This window comes from Papilio machaon, chromosome 1, assembly GCF_912999745.1.
Source record: "Papilio machaon chromosome 1, ilPapMach1.1, whole genome shotgun sequence".
NCBI lineage: Eukaryota > Metazoa > Arthropoda > Insecta > Lepidoptera > Papilionidae > Papilio > Papilio machaon.
The window spans coordinates 2,974,635-2,996,941 of NC_059986.1; the positions used below are offsets into that span (position 1 = coordinate 2,974,635).

The following is a 22,307-nucleotide window of genomic DNA, read 5'->3' on the forward strand; positions in this document are numbered from 1 at the left end:
TAGTGATGCTGCCTGCACATATCTGAGAAAAAATTCAATGATATGTGTGAAGTCAACCCGCTCTGGGCCTGTGTGGTTGACTATGGCCTAGTCACCTTTAATTTGGGGTAGGCTCCGAGCCCCTCAGTGGGGATGTATAGTGAGCTGATGATAATAATGATGATGATATATTGCATGGTTATCACTTATTCAAAAGCACATTTAATAACTCGTAAGTATGAAATAGTCACATTTTGCCAGTTGTCAAATTTTATATGGACAACAACTAGACAGTCAACTCCAGCAAAAGAAGCTGATTGTTTCAAACAGCAGCAGAAAATATTACGCGCTTAAATTCACGAAAAAGTACGTAAATAAACAAATGCGACAAGTGCCGAAAGGCCGCGCGCGGACTGCGCGTCTCGCGCCACGCATTTGGATCTCTCAGGTGTCGTAAAGTTCCGTTTTATCTCCGTTATAAAAGTTGCGGAAACAGAAACAGAAACGGATGTTGAAAAGGGTGCGGAACTTCCGCACTTGCGGAAACGGAAACAGACATCCGTTGCATCACTAATAGAAAGTATCGGTGTAAGAAACTGCAGCGGCGTAACTACATAGGTCAGTTGCAGTAAACTATAAACTGTTATCAGTAAAAAGTATTCAGCGAAAAAAAAAAACTATGCCAGGAGGCATTCAGTTATGTATAAAATTCCCTCATCATCAGTTATTTATCATACTGTAAAGTGCCAAGTTGGAATAATCGACGTGGCTGAATATTGCAACACGTTGTTGATGGACTAGAGAGGATCGTATTTTCTGTCAATGTATCATTTCGTTACCTATAGGTATTAATTTATCTAGATATAGGCGTACACCCATCAATAGTTTATGTGACTAACGAGGTTCTAGTTTCTAGCGATGATGTGGCCTTTAAGCAATTTATTATATTGAAACAAGAAAATAGTGAGTTGAGTTAAATTTCGCAAAATTATAATACGAATAGTAGGTAAATTAAGCACTCCTTAGTTGATTCATAAATAAATAACTAGTTCATAAATAGTATGATTAAGATTTTGAATAATAACTTGAACAGTTTTAACAAACAACTGCAATTAGTCAAAGTGGTGCTTAGTCAGCGTATGCGGTTCTCATATGATGTCATTAGTGAAACTAACTCGACGTCGGCATGAACGGTGTCCGGTAACGATCGTTACTGGATCCTTTATTTAGGGCAAAGGCGCGCAGTAATTGGACGGGCCGGATGCAGCGTGCGGTGCGCGGCGCACTCACAGGTACGCGCCCTCTCGCGTCTCTACACCAAAAGAGAGCCAATTTGACTATACTTCGTCGACGGATCGATTAATTGGACGCCAATTAAATCGCTAAATATTTCTTCTCTACTAATTAAGTTGTTTCGCAATAAGTTCGTGATTTTCATAGAATTTCTGATTATTAGGAATAATGCTTAAGACGTAGTTTAAGCATAATTTTAATTATTAGCTTTTATAGTTGTAATTTAATTTCACGTAAAATTTTTGGGTACGATTTTAATTTACAAGATTTTAATAGCACATTATTTTAAACTAATTATATCAAAAGCTCACACATTATGTTGATTTCTAAATTCAAATATAATATATGTGAAAATTCATTATGTAGTAAAATTGACTGGGGATATAATATATTTTTTAATTTAATATCCCATTAATATCGTTTATGAATGTAAAGGCAATCAAATCGTTACGGCCAATAAATGTTGCACGGTCACTTTTAAATTATATGAGAGATGCGAACGAAAACCGTTATCAGAAGTTGGAATTATGGCGAATAAACGGTTAATTAATATCGAGCTTTCGTTTTTAAATTAAATAGAAGCCCACGCAGTTGTCGCCAACGCAGGGACAAAGGTGATAAATTATGATAACAGATATTTGATTACTGCTTGTCATTAAATAATTTATTTTCTTTATTCATATGTATTTATAATTCACGCTGGGCGAAGCTATTATTTTTTTTAAAAGTCTACTCTTATTGTGAAATTTTTAAAAGACAAAGTAACTTCTAGAATCATAAATATGGTCGCAACCACAACATTTGTGGGTTAATGCAGATAATGTTTGCTATTACTGTGTAGTATAACATTTTATCACAGAGTTTGAACATATTTAGTATTTTTTATTATTAAATATTCTTAGCTAATGTATTTATTACTTATATTTTACGTTGCGGGGTAAAATAAGTGTAATGAAAAATCCCGGCATCGCTTTCATATAAAACTTTTAAACGGGAATGTAATAAATCGCAATGAAACAACAAAACGTGCGAGATAATGGAATTATTAGAAAACAATCTGGGCGGAGGGTCAACCGGGCGGTGGAGGGGGAGGGTTGGCACCGGACAGGGTAGGGGCTGTCTAATTAGGAAGGGGGGCGGAGGTAATGAGCCGCGATCGCCGCTTCGATATAGCGGAGGCTATCTACGCGGTGGTCGCTCTGTAAAATTGCGAGGTTTTGTTTCAAAAGCGGTAACCGTTTGAGTTTTGCGATTAAGGAGTTTAATTAGAGTGTTGTTTACAAGCTCATTACGACAGGCACCGGAGGGTAACGGCCCCCAGATATCGGCCGATAAATTATGGACTTGAAAAATGAGTTGCTCGCCGGTTAACTAGATTCCGCCGGAGATTATAGGCGAATAGATTCGCCCGATGAATAAACATCGACTTCATTTTCATTCGTTTAACAGCTTACTTTGAGAACTTCTGTTTAACTAACGAGCTATGCAAGTTTTTAAACGACTTTAGTATTACCAGTAACTAATTTATATAGATTGATATCAATATGCAAATAGAGTCTGGAGTTGGAGTCTAGTGGTTATTGTGGCTAACATTCACGATGTGGATCTTAGGTTCAATACTCACAAATTGTTTTTTCAGAGACGATAAGTTTAATAGATTTTAGTAAATATTGACAGACCTTCACATCTTGGCAGTGGTATGTTTTATGAATATTTCGTTAAATTGATTACTTGCTTTTAATACCGTTTATTCAAAGTTAAATTGCAATTTCACAGATAATCTGGCGAAGGAATCCGCGAATCAAGTCACGTGGCGGTTGCTGAATGAGACAGCGGCGACGGGCGAGGAGCGGGGGCGGCGGCGACAGGCGCGCGGAGCAACACAAAGACTTTTTTACTCGCAATAGACATCCCGCCGACATCATTAACGTATCGGCGAACCTGGCCTCGCAGTTATTCGCTAATGTGACAACAACACAGAGAAAGCCCGCGCCACAAATGAGGGACTATCTTTTCGGCTTAGGTTGAGTACATACTTATTGCAAAGAGTAACCTATTTTGGAGATAAAAAGTTGTAAAAATGCAGTATTTACTTTAACGTCACTGCACATAAGTCTAAGAGCTCCCGCTGCAAGCCTAGTATTAAGGACAACAAACAATCCATATCTTTCTTATTGTTGTGTACTTCATTATCTAACTTCACTTTTTTATCATTTTCACTTCCAAAGATGAGCCACTTGCTTAATTTTCTATTATTATTAATAATAAAATAATAAATAACTGATGACTAAATTTAAGGATACTGTTTTCGTTATATAATTCTGATATGTATTATTAAAGCTTTGTAATATTCTCGTACTGGAGTTTTGTAATAACGATATTGAATTCTTTCTCATTTCTATTATGAAGATACGAGTTCTAGGAAGATTTAATCAGTACCTTTCAAGTAAATTAGTAAAAATTTCATTTTTTGCCATTTGAATAAATAAAGAGCAATTTAATATCATACGAAACATAGTCAGACATGAGATGTGAGAGACATAATATGTAATTGGAAAATATAATATTATCTTAAATTATTTCAGGATACATTAAAAATAAACGTTACCTAGGTATAACTTAATCATCTCTACATTCTATACCAATTCGATATCAGCTACTTCTCAAACGAAAAGTTTCGCGAAATATGACGTTCCTAATTTTTAAAGTTTTCACGGAAAGACATAGAATTTAAGTGTTAGATGTTATTTAATAAAATTAATTAATTCTCGCTTTTAATAAAATGTTATTCATAATTTTTTTTATATCCAATATCAGCCTTGGATTTTTTTTGTATTACTATTAGTCGTATTGACGACATACGAGAATATTCTACGTTCGTGGTGTGTCTCCGGCATTGGGGGTGTATTCTAATCTCGCGTTAGCTTGGCCCGTTTTTGCGCTAACGAACAGGTTGCGTTAAGGCGACGGCTACAGCGACGGCGACGGCGACGTGAATCGAGTCCGACGGGGAATTTCGCCTCATTAAAAGTTGTGACCTGCGGAGGAGGCAATTTGAAGACCCGCGCTGACTTCGCCTGTTACTTATTAACGACCGACTTTACACTATCACTCGCGTTCCGCCCACAGTCTTTGTTTTATATTACAAATGTACCCACTGTCGTAAATATAGTTACGCCCTTACAATTTTACGTTAAAGTTCCAGATTTTTTTTGACAAAAATTTCATTGAATTTTGGCCAGACATGCACGTATAGGTCAACTGATAGTTTTATACCTGGAGATTGCTCCATTGATGAACACTTTCTAGAAAAAAAAATCTTTAGACAGGTCTGCATTTAAAATTGCCATCTAGCAAATTATCAGCCTTTCTTATAAAAGGAACCTAGTACTCATTGAGTAATATATAAGTGTAATAATATTTGTGTAAGATTTGTACAGCGTCCATAAAGGTCGTAAAGTACCGCTACATATATCTTACGAATTTTGATATGTTCCGTAGATGACGTTACGAAACCTTTCTTTTAAATTTTCATGCTGGGACTAGCATAAACATAAGTTAGTAGAAAAACTCTGCTCTCTGAACTCTGTTGTGAGATAAAATGATAAGATGTTTTTCAATTTGTGTCGTTGTGGTGTGGCCAGTGATACACCATTATAATATATTATTAACAGCATCCCTCGCGTGCGCGGCCGCCCCACCTGCCCCACTCGAATTAGTAAACAAACGTCTTTACGAGCGGTTTTACGAGCCCCACGATATTTCGGTCTCGCGCACGCTCTTTTACGACATAATGAATTCGTTGATGAACTAGGTATTAGAAAGTTTCGAAATAGACGCGTCTGGTGACCGCCGAGCGAGCTCTAGTTCGCGGCCAGAGCAGAATGCGCGTTGTAATCCTCGTAGATCAATGATTACTTTGGGGTATTTTTGTTGAAGAAGGGTTAATAATATATAATATACCTACATAATTATGTACTCCTCAGATACCAATGAACATACATACTAGTTAGTGTTTATGTACCTTGAAAATATTAGTGGAAAAACTATAACGACCAGGTTGCCGATTTATCACCTAGTAGCATTATTCATTTCACACATTGAAATCCATTAAGGTTAACCGCGTATTGTCATTTATTACAATCCATTAAAGAATTCTAAGAATATTATATGAAAAATTTGAAGCGGAAGTCGTAGCACGTGTTCGTAGGCCGGCGATACACGAACAGAAAAAACTAATAATTATATAACAAGTTATTATCAGTCGTTGTTGTTAGCTCCATATGTATCTTACTATGTAATTTGAAATAAAAGAACCACATCGATTTGGTACCTATTCTATAGGTATAAAACCGTCTCAGCAAACATCTATCAAGCAAATAATAAATTGTTTGTGTTGTAATGTGTTGGCGGACTAAACAGTATCTGCAACCGCTAAAACTATTTCTGTGTGTGACATTGCACGAGGAGACATTGATTTATGACATTATATGAATGTACTAAAAAAATACGATGAGTTTACACGCAGAGCACTTTTGTTGTTTTTAGAGCGTACTTTAATTAGCATATATTTTAACATACTTTATTTTTAGCTATTCAAAAACTTATATTGTCATTAATTTTGAAGTGTTATTGGATTGGGTATATTGAAAAGATGAATGATAAAACTATGACATTGCAATTTTTATTGGATAAGATCGATCAGATGGATTGTTTACAAGCTTGCTGAGTACCGATATTAGTTCAAGTAACTGACAATAATGAAAAAGATGAGTCCAAACGACAACAAAGGATTACGATATGAAAATTAATATTTAATGCTTTAAAATCTTTCTGTGTTAAAGTAATAAATGTGTATTGTATTTTGATACTGTCCAGTATTAAATTTATTTTTATCTAATATTTTAAGACTTAGGTAGAACAACAAAATTGAATGAATTAGGTGTGAATTAAGATATTCCGTGTTTAAGATGATTATATGTTAGGTGGAGTAAGTCGGTGGCAAGTTCGCAGAGAGCGTAGAGCGGGCGTCTCATAGTTATGCGAGGTTAACACATGAGGTTAATTAAGATCAGAAGCGGGATCTATAACTAGCTAACGTCGTACCGAGCCGCCGACACTCGCGCCGAGTTTGCCGAGTGCTTCCCCTTAATTGATACGATTTGATCGTCATCACGAGCACTCGCTTATTGCCGCTACGCATTTAATCAAATTTACGTTTCGTTAATTTAAACTGTTGCTTTAATGAATAGTGTTTTCCTAACGCGGTGATGTATTAATTAATTTACACAGATTAAATTTTCTTTATTTGTGTTGTTTTTAATAAAATTATAAACCTATTTGGAGACGTATACACGGTTGTCCGCGGCTTGCTCAATAGAAGTATTGTCGATAACTTAAAGAGGCAAAAATAAATTTTCACTTAAATTTGAACTAATATGAATATATATAAAAAAGTCATATTAAGTTAGGTAAAACAGATATTGATTTGAACATCAATTCGATGTCCTGTGTGGTCGCTTTCCTTGGAAAAAGTTACTTCACTAGAACTGTATAAAGTAATGCTTTCCTGAAACTATGTCCGCATACAGTACTTATCACTTTTAGGTAAACTCATTAAATATTGCCACAGTCAAGCTTAGAGGAAAACTACGAATGTAGAAGTACAGTTAGTTATTTTTGTAGTTTTACGGTAACTTGACAAAAAATTCTTATTCGATATTCAATATCAATTCATCAAATATCATTAATGAAGACAAGTTTGTAAAAGATTATAATATCTTTCTCAGAATTATGTTTAGATGATTTATGTTTGAGAAAAATTAATATAAACATCTTACTTTAATTAAAAACTCAACAAATTAATCACAAAACAGAAACAAGCCAAGGCAGTGGTAATTGGAATTACGAAGATAATACATTGTTTCATTTTCATAATGTTAGGTCTAAGTTAATTAAATTCTGAAAAGAGTTTTATTACAACCTTAATTACATGAACGTCGAGAATGCGCTACAAGTAATTTCACTAAAACAAGCTTTAAAAATACAACACGAACATTATGAGTGTACGAGATGTTTGTAAGTGTGTGTATATTTAATTGAACTAGTTTATTGGCTTGTTTGTTTCGTTTACATAGACGTATCTATAATACCTTTTTTTAAAACTTTCATCCCCTGGACTCAGAGTGTGATATCATCATTAATTTACTCTTATTCGAATTATCTTTTAACATGAGCAAACTGACAAATCATACCTTTATCAGTTATGTACACAGAAAATTAAACGGTCTCATAAATTAATGTTGCCATTCTTCGGTGTAACGCAGTATCGCTTCAAACGGAATACATAAAGTGTATTCAACAGCTGTCAGCGTGCTGCAGCATTTCCAGGTCCAGCGCTCAGTCAGCGTGACACATCTGTGACAGCCGGCAAGTGGCGTCTGCAGAATCTCCACTACTATTATTAAAAATTCCTTTGTCAGAATTGGCCGTCGAATAATGATTAGAGTGACGTGGCGGGCTTCGTTCGTCATACTTGCGCCAAATTTTCACCGGTGACTTTTTTACTGTTTTTCGCCGGCCGTGCCGAACGCCGGGCACTGCGTTTATTTATTAACAAAATTCGTCCGTCCACCTAACACGTCTCGCTGTCGTCGCCGTGTCGCGTCGCGCCGGCCCAACGCGGACCGTAACGCGCCCGAATTGAGTTTCAGATTAAACGTCGAAGCGGTGATGCGTTAAGGCTTTTTTCAGCGTGCGGCCGCCGTTTACGAGGCTGCATAGGCGCGACGCAGCAATGCGTCCGTGCGCTCCACCCATATCAATTTCGAATAGGTTTCCCGTCCTATTCGAGCGGCGTGGAGCGATTGCGTTTTGATCGTTTTGTGTGTAAAACTGTTGCCCTAAATTAAACGCTTTAATAATAGAATAGAAATAAAAAAATCGCCAATGTTGACAGAAGCGTCGTGCACGTGAGCGCGGAACTGATTTTGAATTAATATTTTTGATTTTGTCGCGAGCTGGAAGTAAAGATAGTTGGGGGTGATGGGTGAACGACACAGGTCATACGACTCTATGACAAATCATCAATTACATATTTGGCAATTAGCAACAGTGCAATTAGTAATAGAAGTGAACCATGGCAGTGCTCGCTCACTAATTAGTAGTGTGGCGAGCGGTGCCTCCTGTGAACTAATCAGGTGGCTAAATAATGTAGTCGTGACGGCGTCGTTAGCGCTCGTGAGACAGACGTTATTAATTAACATCACATACAGCGCCCCTCGCGCCGCCCGCAGCCTCCACCCGCAGTCCGCAACTATCCCTTGTTAGAGTTTCCTGATCGTGTGTTGCAACCGATATTCCTAATTAATGTACTTCCATAAATCCTTGAAGTTTATACAATTTCAATTTCATTTAATAAAGAAATGTATATTTGTGTCTCGACTGTTTACCATTTTATTATTGCAGATATTGAACTTTTGATTATGTGTATTGGGTACAGGCGTATATTTGCAATTTTCCCTTATGCATATGCAATAACGTGTGCAAACAAACAACCTCTTCTGCAAGCACAGGAAAACATTTTATAACTTGCTTTTCCGATCGTTGTTTATATTTGAATGTTCAATATTACTCTCCACGTATGTAAGAACTTGGAAGACGAGCTGTATCAATTAAGGGTAGCGTAGGTTACGTCAATTTATTTAACAATAGGCTGAAGAGGGGGCCGAGATTGGGCCATCTCGTGAATTCCTAGTGGCTTTCTGTAACATGACTTGGCGACAGCGACAGCGACGGCAGGCCACAGATGCTCTACGAACATGACCGCCGCCGACCTCGCTAAATTGATGCCGACAAATATTCCACAACACCGGTTACTAGAGTTTCACTCGAAATTAAAACATTAGAACCAATGGAATTTATGGATTCGATCAACGACTTGCAAATAAATAAATATTAAATATAAAAAAGTCTCTTGTTGGGATATCCTGACGGATTCGATTTGATTAGCATTCTGTCTCTTCTTTGGTAGACTCGGATAAGGTCAAACCTTTGTGAAGCTTATTGGAAATTGTTTCTAGTCTTGTCAAATTATCTGCTGATATTTATAAGCATATATCCCTAAATATTAGCTAGCTCTATGTGTCTTTTATATTGGTACAAGTAGAGAGAGTTAAATTGATTGAAAACACGGGAGATATACGAAGTGGTGTATCCGCATTGTACATTGATTTACACATCGGCACATGTCTGCGCGAGGCACATATCATGTCCCAGGCAGGAGTGTCGTTAAATCTGCATACCGTCGTACCACCGCCACGCCGCCATTGCTCACATGTATATATATCACATTAAGAAATATCAATAATTGAGACATAATATTTATATTTGGAAAAATGAAGAAAAAACAAATGAATTTAGGAACCAATCACTCATAATACATATTTTTCACTTTTTGGAACGAAGTAGGAACTTTCTGTACTGTAGCCCCCTTTCACAACGCGCGATAAGGATATCGCGCGTTGTGAAAGGGGGCTAGACGGAAAAATTCTTACGAAAAGTTGTCACGACACTTTTTGCTATAGAAAGTATGTTAACGACGAATGAGCGCTACTTCACCATGGCAACGACGTGACAATATATAACGAAAATTCATAGAAATAAAATGTACTTCTTGTGAAGACTTAAGTTTTTTATTCATAGAATAAACATTGGTTCCTTCACTAATTAATCGAAAGGAACTTCGTTCCATCCGGGTGTCCCTTGACACCTCTCAAGTTTTTTTTTTTTATATTTCGTAAATAAAGACAATTAAATGTCGCTGCGCTAATTAAATGTAACATAATGTACCAAACGTTGCATTTCCGCGTTCGCCGCCGGAAGATAATATATCTTAGCGGGCGAGGTCGACTGCCTCTTATAGATACCGATCGAACAAAGGTACTAGTAAAAATACGCATTAATTACTTCAAGGATACACATATATGTACATACTTAAATGTCTTCCGGTTATTCAAAACGATATAATTTGCGCAGAAATATTGTCAAGAAAAGGTCTACAACTTTAAACATACCGTGATTACTAAAGATGTTGAAAGGCAGTGGTCACCTAGAATATTGTAAACCGCTAGTTGGGCGTTGGAGGCATCTAAAGATTATATAATGTTGCAAAAACGGCAGCTATCATTTCGATTGTGACATCTATTATTTTAATTTTATATCTAGGATATCCATAGTAGACATAAACAAGAGCATCATAAAGTTTTTATTAACATCAATATACTCTTATATCAAACCTGGATAAGCGAAAAACTAGGGTTAGAAAGAAATCTCTAAAGCGAGAAAAATATCGCGGTCACTCGGACTTTCCATTTTCCAGATTCGAGTGTATTTACCAAATATACTTCATAAGTTTGGTCGGGAACTGCACTAAAACTAAAAGCCGGCTGTCTCTGGTATAGACGAAGTGGATATCAGTAATCGAATCTCAAACACAGATTGGCGTTTGCCGGACGCTGTTTAGACGCTGCGGCGGCGGCGGGTCCGGCGACGGACGGACAAAGAGACAAACGAAATTAATTGGGGTCATGCGCCGCCGGCGTAATCTAATCGCGGAGCCATATCCTACGGGCCTTTTACGCGGACCCAATGTAAGGAAACTTGCTCCAACTTCGATATCGCAATTAAATTGCACGCATGAGCTTTGCATGTGACTGACTATATTTAAACATTCTGAAATGCCGGTTTGAATCGAGAATTAGTTGGAATAATATATTTAATTAGTAAAATGTGTATTTTTTTGTAAGAAATAAAAATTACAATCATTAAAAGGGCAACTTTTTGCAGCTATTTTTAATTAAGTTCGTCCTCCATACGTTTAAATTACAAATAATTTAGTTCTAATTTATTTAATCCCAAATCGAAGGTCAAACGAAAAAGCGAGATTCTTAGTTTATTATACTGAAACTAAAATGCAGTAAGAGAAAAGTAGGTATAAAATATTTTTTAAAAATGTCGCATGAATGAAATGTGACGATAACATCGCGCGAAATATTTATTGTGAAGCGTCAAAAAGTATTTTATTAAAGCACGTGTCCAGGGCGGGCGGGCTCCAATTTGGGCGCTCGTTAAGGCGCAAAAGACGCGCAGTTTAATTGCAACCGCTCGCCTCTAATGAGGCCCTGTGTCCCAGCTCGAACGTTTCTCTTGTGCAAATTGACATTGTACGTGAATTGATGTCGCCATACTCGCCCGAATACCAAAGGCTTGTGCGATGCGATGCGATATCGTTTCAAACAGTTTAGCTTACTATCTAGGTATCGCCTTTATCTCTCTCTATACCAATTATATGTTAGTGACAATATTTTATTGAGAACTAAACATTTACAATCTACATGATGTAAAATGTTCTTAACATATAAATATTGACATTTATTTACTTTTATATATTTCATTATTTCCTACTTAACATAATACGAAAGTATTACATAATTAACAAAACGAACTAAATACCTACACAATGTTTACTACAAAATCAGTTATTGCATTTCACAACGCTAATTGCTTTTCAATGTAGGACTTACTTAATGATCTGAAATTAGAAATGTCTAAACCAATACTCAATATTCACTCATCAGCAGGAATGCTTCCCGTTATAGATTCACCAGCGATCCAGACGAAAACAATCCTTATTTCGTCACAGACATAGTACACATTTCTTCGCTTCCTACTTAGATAAATATATTATTACAACAGATATAATATCTCTTTTATTAATAAAGTTCGTTTTATTATGTTACATCATATGTGTTTTCTAAATTGATACTGGATTAATTTTTCTCGTTTAAATCATTAAGCACTCCTATGTATCGGAATGGACATTTACATGAAATACCTGAACAATAGAAGAAAACATCGTAACGTTATTCTCAAATATAAAACGTAACTTACGGCGGGGAAGTAAAAAATATTCTTAACTATAACTAGTTGCAAATGTGCGGATGGGAGTTGCGAGGTATGTCGACGTTAGATCGTACCAAGAAGTTGGTTTCGGAGGCGGGTCGTTAGCGGCGCGGCTGATTGCCGATTGAGCAGCAATTGCCTTGATTGACGCCGCGCGCGCCCCGCTCACCCCGCACCGACCTAACGAACCCGCTTCAATGCCTGGACGTGCCCGAGGTTGTTACATCCGAACGGTAATGTCGGACACCTCCCGAATACTATATATGAATATATTACTAACTTTATTAAACGAAGACAAACGAGTCACGATATAAAATAATAAGCCAACCCAATATTTTGAAGCTCGCTTAATTAATAAATTTTATTTAATAATTATGGTTGACCTAGGTGTGCCCTATAACTCTCCACCTCGAAGTCCATTGATAGACGGAGATCCTGTGGTACCACGATTCAATCTTACCATTATCTTAACCTTTTTGTTTAACTTAGCATATCGTTCAAGTAATGAATAGAGTTATACATTTCATCAACTGGTTGAACTTACGTAGATTATTGAAAACATGGTAACCCTTGTTGCGTACTCAATCTATCTTGTAGCAATCAGCATTTTTAATTGTTTTCTATAGGCAATTTAGATATGATGCGTAACTAACTTTACACTCTATGACTATATTCCTTAGTTTCATTAATTGTTGCGTTAAATTATATAGTAAGTAGTTGTAGTAAATGTTTTACATACAAATAGTTCTAGTTAATATTAAGGTAAGCGTTATTCAGTTCCCCCTTATCCAATAAATATCGATTATTACTTATTTGCATTGCATGAAATCATTGAGCCGTGCAAAAATAAAAGTGAGTAGTAGGTTTTACATAAAATATCGAAAATGTATTTTTTATTAAAGGTGTAAGTAGGGATACAAATGGAAAAAAAAGTAGACTAAAAATACATCTTCAGGTTTCTACGTGTATATTATTTACTTGGTTAGAATCAGTCCATGTCCGAGCTCCGTAGATGTGCTACGTGCTACGAGTTTTCTGATTGCCAGTTGACTCGAATAATTCGATTGACGTCGACGAAGCTCTACGGATCCGGTTCGTTTGTAGGCGCACAAAATTCTTACATTGTTTCGTACGTGTCTCGCAATATACCGAACACACATTCTTCAAACAAAACCGCATTACGTCATTAAAGCGAGGTAATTTAAATTCTGGTAAGTTAGACTATAAATCATAACAAGATTTTAATAAAGCTAAATATTTGTGTAATGTATTCAACGCCTATCTCCTTGTAGGAATCGGAAGGCGCTACATACATCTCGGTTATAATTACATGCGCATACAGCAATCAGCAGCACGAGGCGTCGACGGCGTCTTTACGCAACCAGACCGCAATCCATCACATTGAGACAAAAGGGCGAGAAGCGCGGCGGTTGTTTGCCTGAGAAAGCGCTAATTTCGTTAAGGAGTCTGAATCGGGGAAGACGTGTAAGTAAAGTCGTCGGAGCGGTCGGGGCGGCCGCCGCGGGAGCGATTCGAGCGAATTACCGTAATACCGCACCTGGAGGCGCGGGGGCCGACTCGTTAGTTGTTGTTTGCAGAGTGACGCGGGTCAATCAGCAGAGACATGCACGGAACCGCACTTCTTCATCCCCCACGCGTCCCCCGACGCCCCCGCCACCGCCCCGCAACCCGCGCCGCTCGTTAGGCCGCGCCGTCTCTGTCAACTGAGAGACGAGCTTTATCGAATCTACGACGCACGAGCCGCGCCGCGGTCGGCCCACTCTTAGCTCCTAGTTTGGCGCACGACCACCGGTAAACAAGGGAAATCAGTGTAAAACGAATTTATATTTCATTTATGAACAACAAATAGAGGGATCAAAGACACTTTAAAGGATATGTTGATTGTGTCAACATTAATTAGCAGTTGGGAACCACAATGTAAAATAGTTGTATATATGACAAAAATGATTATGTAAAAATACACGATGCCATTGTTAGGTCGCATTGCAAAGTGAAGAGAATTCAGATAATTGGTGTGTAGAGAATTCTTTTCGTCTGACTAATTAACACGAAGGGGCTCGCCAGCCAGCTGCGCTCCACGTGCTTGGATCTTTTATTATGTACGAAAACTATTGACTACACAAAAATTTAGTCTGGAAGAAAAGTAAAAGCTCGAAGTTTTTCTTATTCTAATATTATTCTATATTAATTCATATTAAATTACATAATTTTGATTACACTCTTGAACATCTATAATTTAAATTGGAGGTGAGAAACATTTTGTCCACTTTAATATTGATTTAAATCGATTTGTGGCAGAATTTTCGTTCCCTTATTGTAAAATGTTAAGTATGCAATATATTATTCAGAGATGTTATCGTTGTTTTTTCGGTGAAACTAATGCGTCGTGAAGCGATTTAATGAATACAACGGCGGTAGGTAGACGGTACAGCTATACGGAACGGTTAATTAGTGGCAGAATGAAGTAAAAACTTCGCTGGCGACGTCCTAAATTAGTCCTTAGCGTTTTTAACGAATCCAATTTAGAGAGGCGGAGAGACGCCGTCGATCGGCCGCCGCGTGCAAAACTGTTACTTTTTGCCCCATTCTCAGGTAGAAAATACAACCGTTCGAGGCATTTTCATAACAATGCGCCCGCGGCTTTCTCGGTATACTTTTTTCGGTGTTCGAAACGTTTGACAGACACGCTATTGTCATCGTTAGATGACGAACTAAAAACCGAACCTTTTATAGATAATCGAAGTCAGAGATCGAACGTGATTCGAACTGAATACTGAGTCGAAGTGGACACTAATTAACAATTTTTATCGAGGTCGAAACGTTTATCCTATTAAGGTCACTAAATCGACTACAGTAGGAAAAACGTTTGGAAGTTTTATGTTGTATGATTTTAAGAGTTGTCTGTTGAACTTGATAAACCAATTACACGATTAACAACAGTATTAAAAAATAAAAAAACAAAATGAATACTTATTAACATTGAATAAAAATGAGCTAACCTAAAATAACATACCTCGTGTAGTCGTTTTTGCATAGTATCATGCCACCTTTGAAGTAGAAGGAGCGACCCATGTCCGCAAGCGCCTGTCCGCAGCAGGTGCACTTGAGGCAGCCGTGGTGCCAGTACCGGTCGAGCGCGTGCAACAAGAAGCGCTCGACGATCTTGCCGCCGCAGCCGGCGCACTCCTTGAGCGCGGGGTTGTTGTTGTTGTGCGGGTAGTCGTGCCCATTGGCGGCGAAGGCGGCCTCGGGCGAGGGCGGGTGCGGCGAGCTCAGCTCCCCGTACCCGTGGTAGTGCGGGTTCATGCTCAGCGCACTCGCTGCCAGCTTGACGGTTGGGGCGGCGACCGCTCGCCGACACCACCACAACTACACGCCCTGCACACAAAATAATACCACTTCTAAATCATTCTCTACAGAAATGAAATTGATAAAACAAGAGTTGAATAATAAAAAACATAAGTGAAGGCAATTTAGTCGCATCGACACCCAACGAAACAGTTTTCATTAAACTTTTTAAGGCAAGGGAACGAAAGATTTGGCACTCAATTTCCCCGACACAAATAATAATAGCATTGACGGGCATAGAAAATTTCCTCCAAACAGGTTGACCCTTTGAATTAATTTTTCTTCACGGCCTTTCGGGCAGCGGAGCAGCGTAGGCCTGCGGGCGGCCGCGTTTATAAAATTTTCCAATTAGCAATTTCATACAATTAGAACCGGGGCAAAAGTGTCGAGGTGCGGGGTGCGCGGGACGCGAGGCGAGGGGTGCGGGACGCGGAGTGCGTCAACCCGATCCAATTAGCTCGCGGCCGGCGGAGCGGCGGGACGCCGTCTGAGCGGCCCTGTCGCCATAAAACTTAATTAAACGTTTTAAAACAAGTATTCATTAAAGAATAATCAAGCTTATGTAGTCATAAATAACCGGATTGTCCCGCGCGGAACGGGTGCCGTAATTAAGACTGCACAGAGTTGATCAAACGCACTGATTTGAAACTACCCTTCATTAAGAGAACGCGAGGCGGGCTCGGGAGCTTCCGCTGCGGTGCAGAAACTAATTAAGAATAACGGACGCTTTAAAAGCGTAATTAATTTAGATTGTAATTCTATTTCTCTGAGACTAAAGTAGACAATTATTTTGGTAACCCTTTCTTTTGCAAAGACTCGGTTTGCTAAACATAATGTCTTAAACTGGTTCGTCCAAGAAAATAAGCACTTAAACGTTTATAGCGTTTGTTTGAATTCCGACCATGTAATATTAAGACACTTCCACAACGAAGTAAGGGCAGGTATTCATAACTGCTGTCAGTGGGGGCATGGCATATCAATTGAAAGTTGTAGAGCGGAGCGCTTGAGAGTTGCGAGCGTGTGGAAAGCGATTACAGGTCGACGGGCGAGCCTAATGAAGGCAATAAGGGCCAGGTATTGGTGGCGTGTAGAACACCCCGCGGCCGCGTTGCGTGTCTACTAATGAGCGAGCCGTCGCGTGCGCAACTATCTCGCTTCGTTAAATCGCTCCGAGTACCGCCGATTTACGGTAGTCGTATTAATGTCTTTGTTTTGTTAATTTTGCGAACACGTGTTAGACATTCAAAATACGAAGCAGGTAGCTAAGATTGCTATCTTAGCCCCAGGCCGAGTTAAACTGCGGCTTGAATTAAGTTTGATCCGTTGGTTTTGAATGGAACTCACTTTGTTTATTTTTAAATGACTCATGGTGTCAGTTTATACAAATTTATTGATCACACATCCATACTTATACAACCAATAGGTACATAGGATTGATATTTCGTGAATATGAAAACTTAAAAAATTGAGTAAAATGAAATAAATAATTCAATAGAATAATTACCTAATATGTACAAAGTTGCGCGAACATTTGTCGATTACTTCACCAATTACTATAATTTTAGGAAAGTTAAATAGTTGCTAAATAATACTAATAACATTTTACTCTCATAACTGCTCCTCAAACATTTATTAGAGTCTTAATTTGAGAAAAGTGATATTTAATTTAATATGCTGCTTAAAAATAAAACAATTAAATGGTATATAAATGGCGCGTAACTAACAACAATAATATGAATGTAGCAAATTGTTATTACTCGTGTCAAAGGTAACGCCGTGCGTGTTGACTGTGGCCCGACTGGGGTGGGCTGAGAACCTCGCAGGTGTCGTTTTCATTATTCAAGCTCCATTGATTGGATACTTTGTTGCCGTTTAAAAATCTTATTAGCAACCGGCTATAGCGACTCAACCTGCCATTATTTACCTGGTAAGTGATTTCTTTTTTCAATTACAACGATGAGCGGCACATTCGAATGTCTAAGGAGGTAAAACTGTAAGTCATCTTGTTAGTGGAACGTTTTATTTCCGCGCTTTTCCACGACGCTCCGTTCGTTAGGGACGTACTTCCATGAGTTTACATATTTTCATAGAGCTCTTCGTTCGTTTTCAAATACTCTATTATACGATGCAGCAGTGTACACCTTTATTTATATTTTCTCAATAAGTATATATGACGTTTGCATTGAATCACACGTTTGAGTAGATACTTGAGTTTTTTTATTGATCAATGTTTCGTTAACGATAATTTTATTCAATGTAATGAAATTGTGTATTGTGAATACCTTTAATCAGTTTCATTTGTTCCAAAAAATATTTTAAATTTTTTGGGTTACACGTTTTTACAGTATTCCCATCAGTAGATCAAGTGATCCTATTTAATGTACGTTAAGCTGTAACAAAGTAAACTGACTACAACAAAAGCAACGACACGTATCGGTCACCGGGTCTCGGGTTCCATTGCACGGGAATCCCCGGCGCTCGACCGCCGCGAATAACGTAATTAAGGCGAAACCGCCGGCGAAATTAAACGCGAAAACGGAATGAGAATGTGAGCCTAATTAGAGCCGGGAGGGAAGACGTTGCACCGCCACCCCACCACGGCACCCCCCTCAGCCCCCGCTAACTCCTGCATAGAGTTAGGGGAATCGGAACTTCATCCCGTCTTAGAGTCACGTTGCGCGGACCTTATTGCATTTACATACGGAATGTCATTGTAATCTTTATAACACATTTCATCCGTATAATGAAACAATTTCATTTATCACAAAACGCTAAAGCAGGTTAAGTAAGTATTTTTACGCGGTTCATCTTATAACGTACATAATGTTACTTGATATAACTTGCTAGGAAAGAATTTAAGTCATAAGGTAAATGTACCTAAAGCAAAAAAAAATTGCAAACTATGAAAAATAAATCACTATTCTATTTCTAGGCAAAACACAAATTGTATATCATGAAATAGAGTGCACAATTTTAGTACAGTGGTACTTAGAACGTGGGGTGGTCTAGCTTAAGTACTAAAACGTTATACACTAATTAAACGTAACATATCCAATGTCCGTGTAATTTCAAGACATTGTATTTTCAAATTGTTATTTCAAGACATATTAATTTACTCGTAGAACCGGGTTATATTGCCCACACATAGCGCTATAGGTAGATGCTATTACCAAGTTACTTTATATATTCACTATTCGAAAACCAACGCTTTGCGAACCCAAAAATAAAACCGTACCGGCCGCCGCGCCGGCTGCGTGGACCCAATTCGTTTTCTCTCACATTCATACTAATTAAAAAACTGCGGACAAATTGGAGCCCACTCTCGCCCACGGGACATAAAACATCCATTCGATTGACGGCTCGCGTTCCCTTGATTAATTTTATCCATACGATTGCGATTTTAACTTTTTCATTACTTAATTGTCGAGCTTCATTAAGTAAGATTTGCTTTAATGGACGATAATATTGATGTCCGAAAACGAGACGAGTGTGTACTCTTTGCTCTCAATTCTGAATTGTATGTCGAATGGTCGAGAACGTTTACAAACATATTGATGTCCGATTTCACAAAAGAGACGATGAATCCACTTATTCTTTGATATACTAATTGCGTAGAAACATTGCTATCATCATTTAAGTGATAAATTACTAGCGTAAACACTTCGGGCCTTATCACAAAAATCCTAGACAGTGTTTCAAACACATTTTAGCTTAAACAAATCAACTCTTTTATACGATTAGTAGCGCCCGGCGCGGATATATGACAAATCATGGTTATTGAATATTTATGTGTAGGCTTGCGAAATGCTATCTTTACCAATAAATAATGAAGTTCTTATAACAAAGGTATTGTGGTAATACATATTTAACGTGAAACATATAACCACGTTGACGTCAATAATATCAATCTGCGGCGGTCAATGGGTTAAAACACGTCTATAACTAAAGCACAGTGTCTAACAGTATTTTTTGGTGCAATGCGTTTAACGGTATTCGATTTTTAAAAATGATATCGTAGAATGAATCTCAGTATAATTTTTTGCGATGTAAAATGTATCAGCAAGTTTCGTTAATTTTTCTAACTTTTTATATGACAGAGAATTTCATTGCTTTGTTTTAATGATCATGCTTTACCTTTATTCTTTCAACAGTATGGAAGAAATTTATTTTGCTGGATTTCACTTCTTCCCATCTTTCTTCACGTCGTGGTTATATATTTTATCAATATTTTTTATTATTTTCCTAATTGCTAGATTGGCATATAAAAAGCGAAATATCATTCGATTCGCATTGTTCCCTGGAAGATAATATACAGTGGGTTTTTTTGTGTAATTAATTGTTCAAATATGTTTATAAATTTATTAGTACTTGAATATGTTATAAATGAGTTGTAACAGTTTCCAAACGTAGCTAATGTGTAATATTATTTGCATATAATGACCGCTAATGGCCTCGGCGCATTATTCATCAGACGTGACCTCAAAATGGCCGCAAGAACCGTTCGATGGTTACAGAGTTTTGTGCGAAATATTATTTTATATTAATATTAAAAAAATTATAACGTTATCAACAGTGTAAATCATTTATTTAATTAATGCGCTTAAAGCTATTTGAAAAATTAAGTATTTTCATTGTTAATCGCTATTGCATTTTTTACATTTAAAAATTTAAGCTGCCTACGCTGAAGGCAAACAAATCCGTTAGACGGATATCGTTCGTTTAATATATTATAAAATGTTATATGTGCTCATACGATTAAATATAAATAAATTAACTCATAATACTACACTCCAGCGAAGTGAGAATTAACAAACTTACATACACGCTTGTAGTTATTGAGTAGCAAACACAGCGTAAAGAGCCGACCGGTATTAACTCGGGAATGACTGTGTGGCCGGCGTGTTAACCAATTAATTTGTCCTTCCACGTCAAACATATTCCAGCAGCAGCAATTAGTGTAACAGCAATCGCTCGTGTAATATCGCTTTGTACGTGATTCCTATAACCAATTATTGCAATCAATGGAAATTATTAATTCGAGATTCGATTGACAGCCGATTACAGTTTATTTTATAACGATTAATTTTAAATTATGAGTATAATTAGTTGAACAATTATATATGGTAAATTTATAAGTAGTAGCACAGCTTTACTGAGATACAGATTCATTTGAGAAATACAAAGATCAAACCGTATTAACCCAAAAAAGTAGGTTTAAATAGGTTGATAATTATTTTAAGAAAACATTAGTTCAGCTCATTATAATTTTCTAGTTGTCATCTCATTGTTGTTGTAATCAAATACCAGTTTCATCTTAAGATTCTAACTGAAAAAAGGTTTGAGTAATCTTTTTCATTTGGTATGAAGAAATTTAAAAAATTATATCCAACATTGTTGTCTTAACACTTACAACTAAATAAGTTTTAAAAACGCTGGAATTCCAGTGTCAATGCAATGTCAATGACAATGGTGTTTCACTCGCTAATGGGTTTAGTTAATGTTGTAAAACAAGTGTTTCGTGTGTAAAAACACGTGCATACATTGTTTGCGACAGATCGACCGATTTGGTAACGGACACGACCGAGTCGCGCCGACCCACGGAGGTGCCTCACTTTATACGAAGCAATTACTTTTGTTGTATCACATTGTTTTAGATTAGATTTGTGTAGTTCATTAATTAAATTAATTAGAACTTATATAAAGTTTTTATTTTACTTTTATATTGGATAAAATTAATAACCCTAAAACTTTTTTACAAGTTATTTAAACAACAAACTTTTAAAAGAAGTATTTTTAAAATATATTTTGTACACCACTTCTAAAAAATGTGTACATGTAATAAACATCTATCAGAGTTTTAAAAACCATTCATGAGCTCTCGGTTTGATCGTTGTTCTGCGAAATAACTTCATATTTGTAAAACGTTTAAATGTACCTCATCCAAACGTTCATGTACGAGTAGCAACAAGATTTCGCGGTCAACGGAGCGGTGCGTCACGCTGGACTGGCCGTAATTGTACTACGACCGACAAATATATTAAGTATTCGTGATAGAGGCGGGTGGTGTGTAATTTTCTAACATTTCATCGCACACGACGGTCTGAGGGCCCGCGGCGCTAACGCCGACCAGACTGGCTTTAGACCGATCTGATATACAACTGATTACAGAATAGCTACAACATTTATTTTCGTAAATACTCAAGGCAATCGAACTTGATATTCAAAAAAAGATTCAGAAATATGAAATGTTTGTTTAAAAGGAAATAATTGTATTGTTTACGGTCGTTGAGGGTAAAGACCAAAATAAATTTAAGCAAGAATATAAACATACATTACTTGGTTAACTGTCCTGAACATATAAAGAAATAAGTTAATGTTAAAAAAATGTCAAATCACGGCAATTAATCCAATCTGAATTTGTTAGTTACCGTTATACGTTCGTAATAATACATAGTGATAGTAAATTTATGTAAAGACTTAATTAAAGTACATAATTTTAATTGAATACGATATAATCTGTAGATTTAGTTAAATAAATAAATAATCCGATTAGTTAATATGTGGAGTGAGAAAGTTATCGTGTTATGACGTCACAATTTCCATCGGCGATGCATAAACACTGATAGCGAATGCAGTGCATCCATTGTTCCCGCCAGTCAACGCACTTTGCGCGCTCGAAATCTTTATTAAATAAATAATTAGAC

The 22,307-nt window shown here is 37.2% G+C and overlaps 1 protein-coding gene across 2 annotated transcripts in view; it reads right to left on the bottom strand.

The window, feature by feature from the left end:
- Nucleotides 1–22,307, bottom strand: part of LOC106714277 (LIM domain transcription factor LMO4) — a 133,972-nt gene that overhangs the window by 39,024 nt on the left and 72,641 nt on the right. For both annotated transcript variants that reach the window (XM_014507278.2, XM_014507277.2), the window contains exon 2: nt 15,269–15,633. In XM_014507278.2, the coding sequence (XP_014362764.1) occupies nt 15,269–15,561 (293 nt within the window). In that variant the 5' untranslated portion in view covers nt 15,562–15,633. The remainder of the gene's footprint in view (nt 1–15,268; nt 15,634–22,307) is intronic.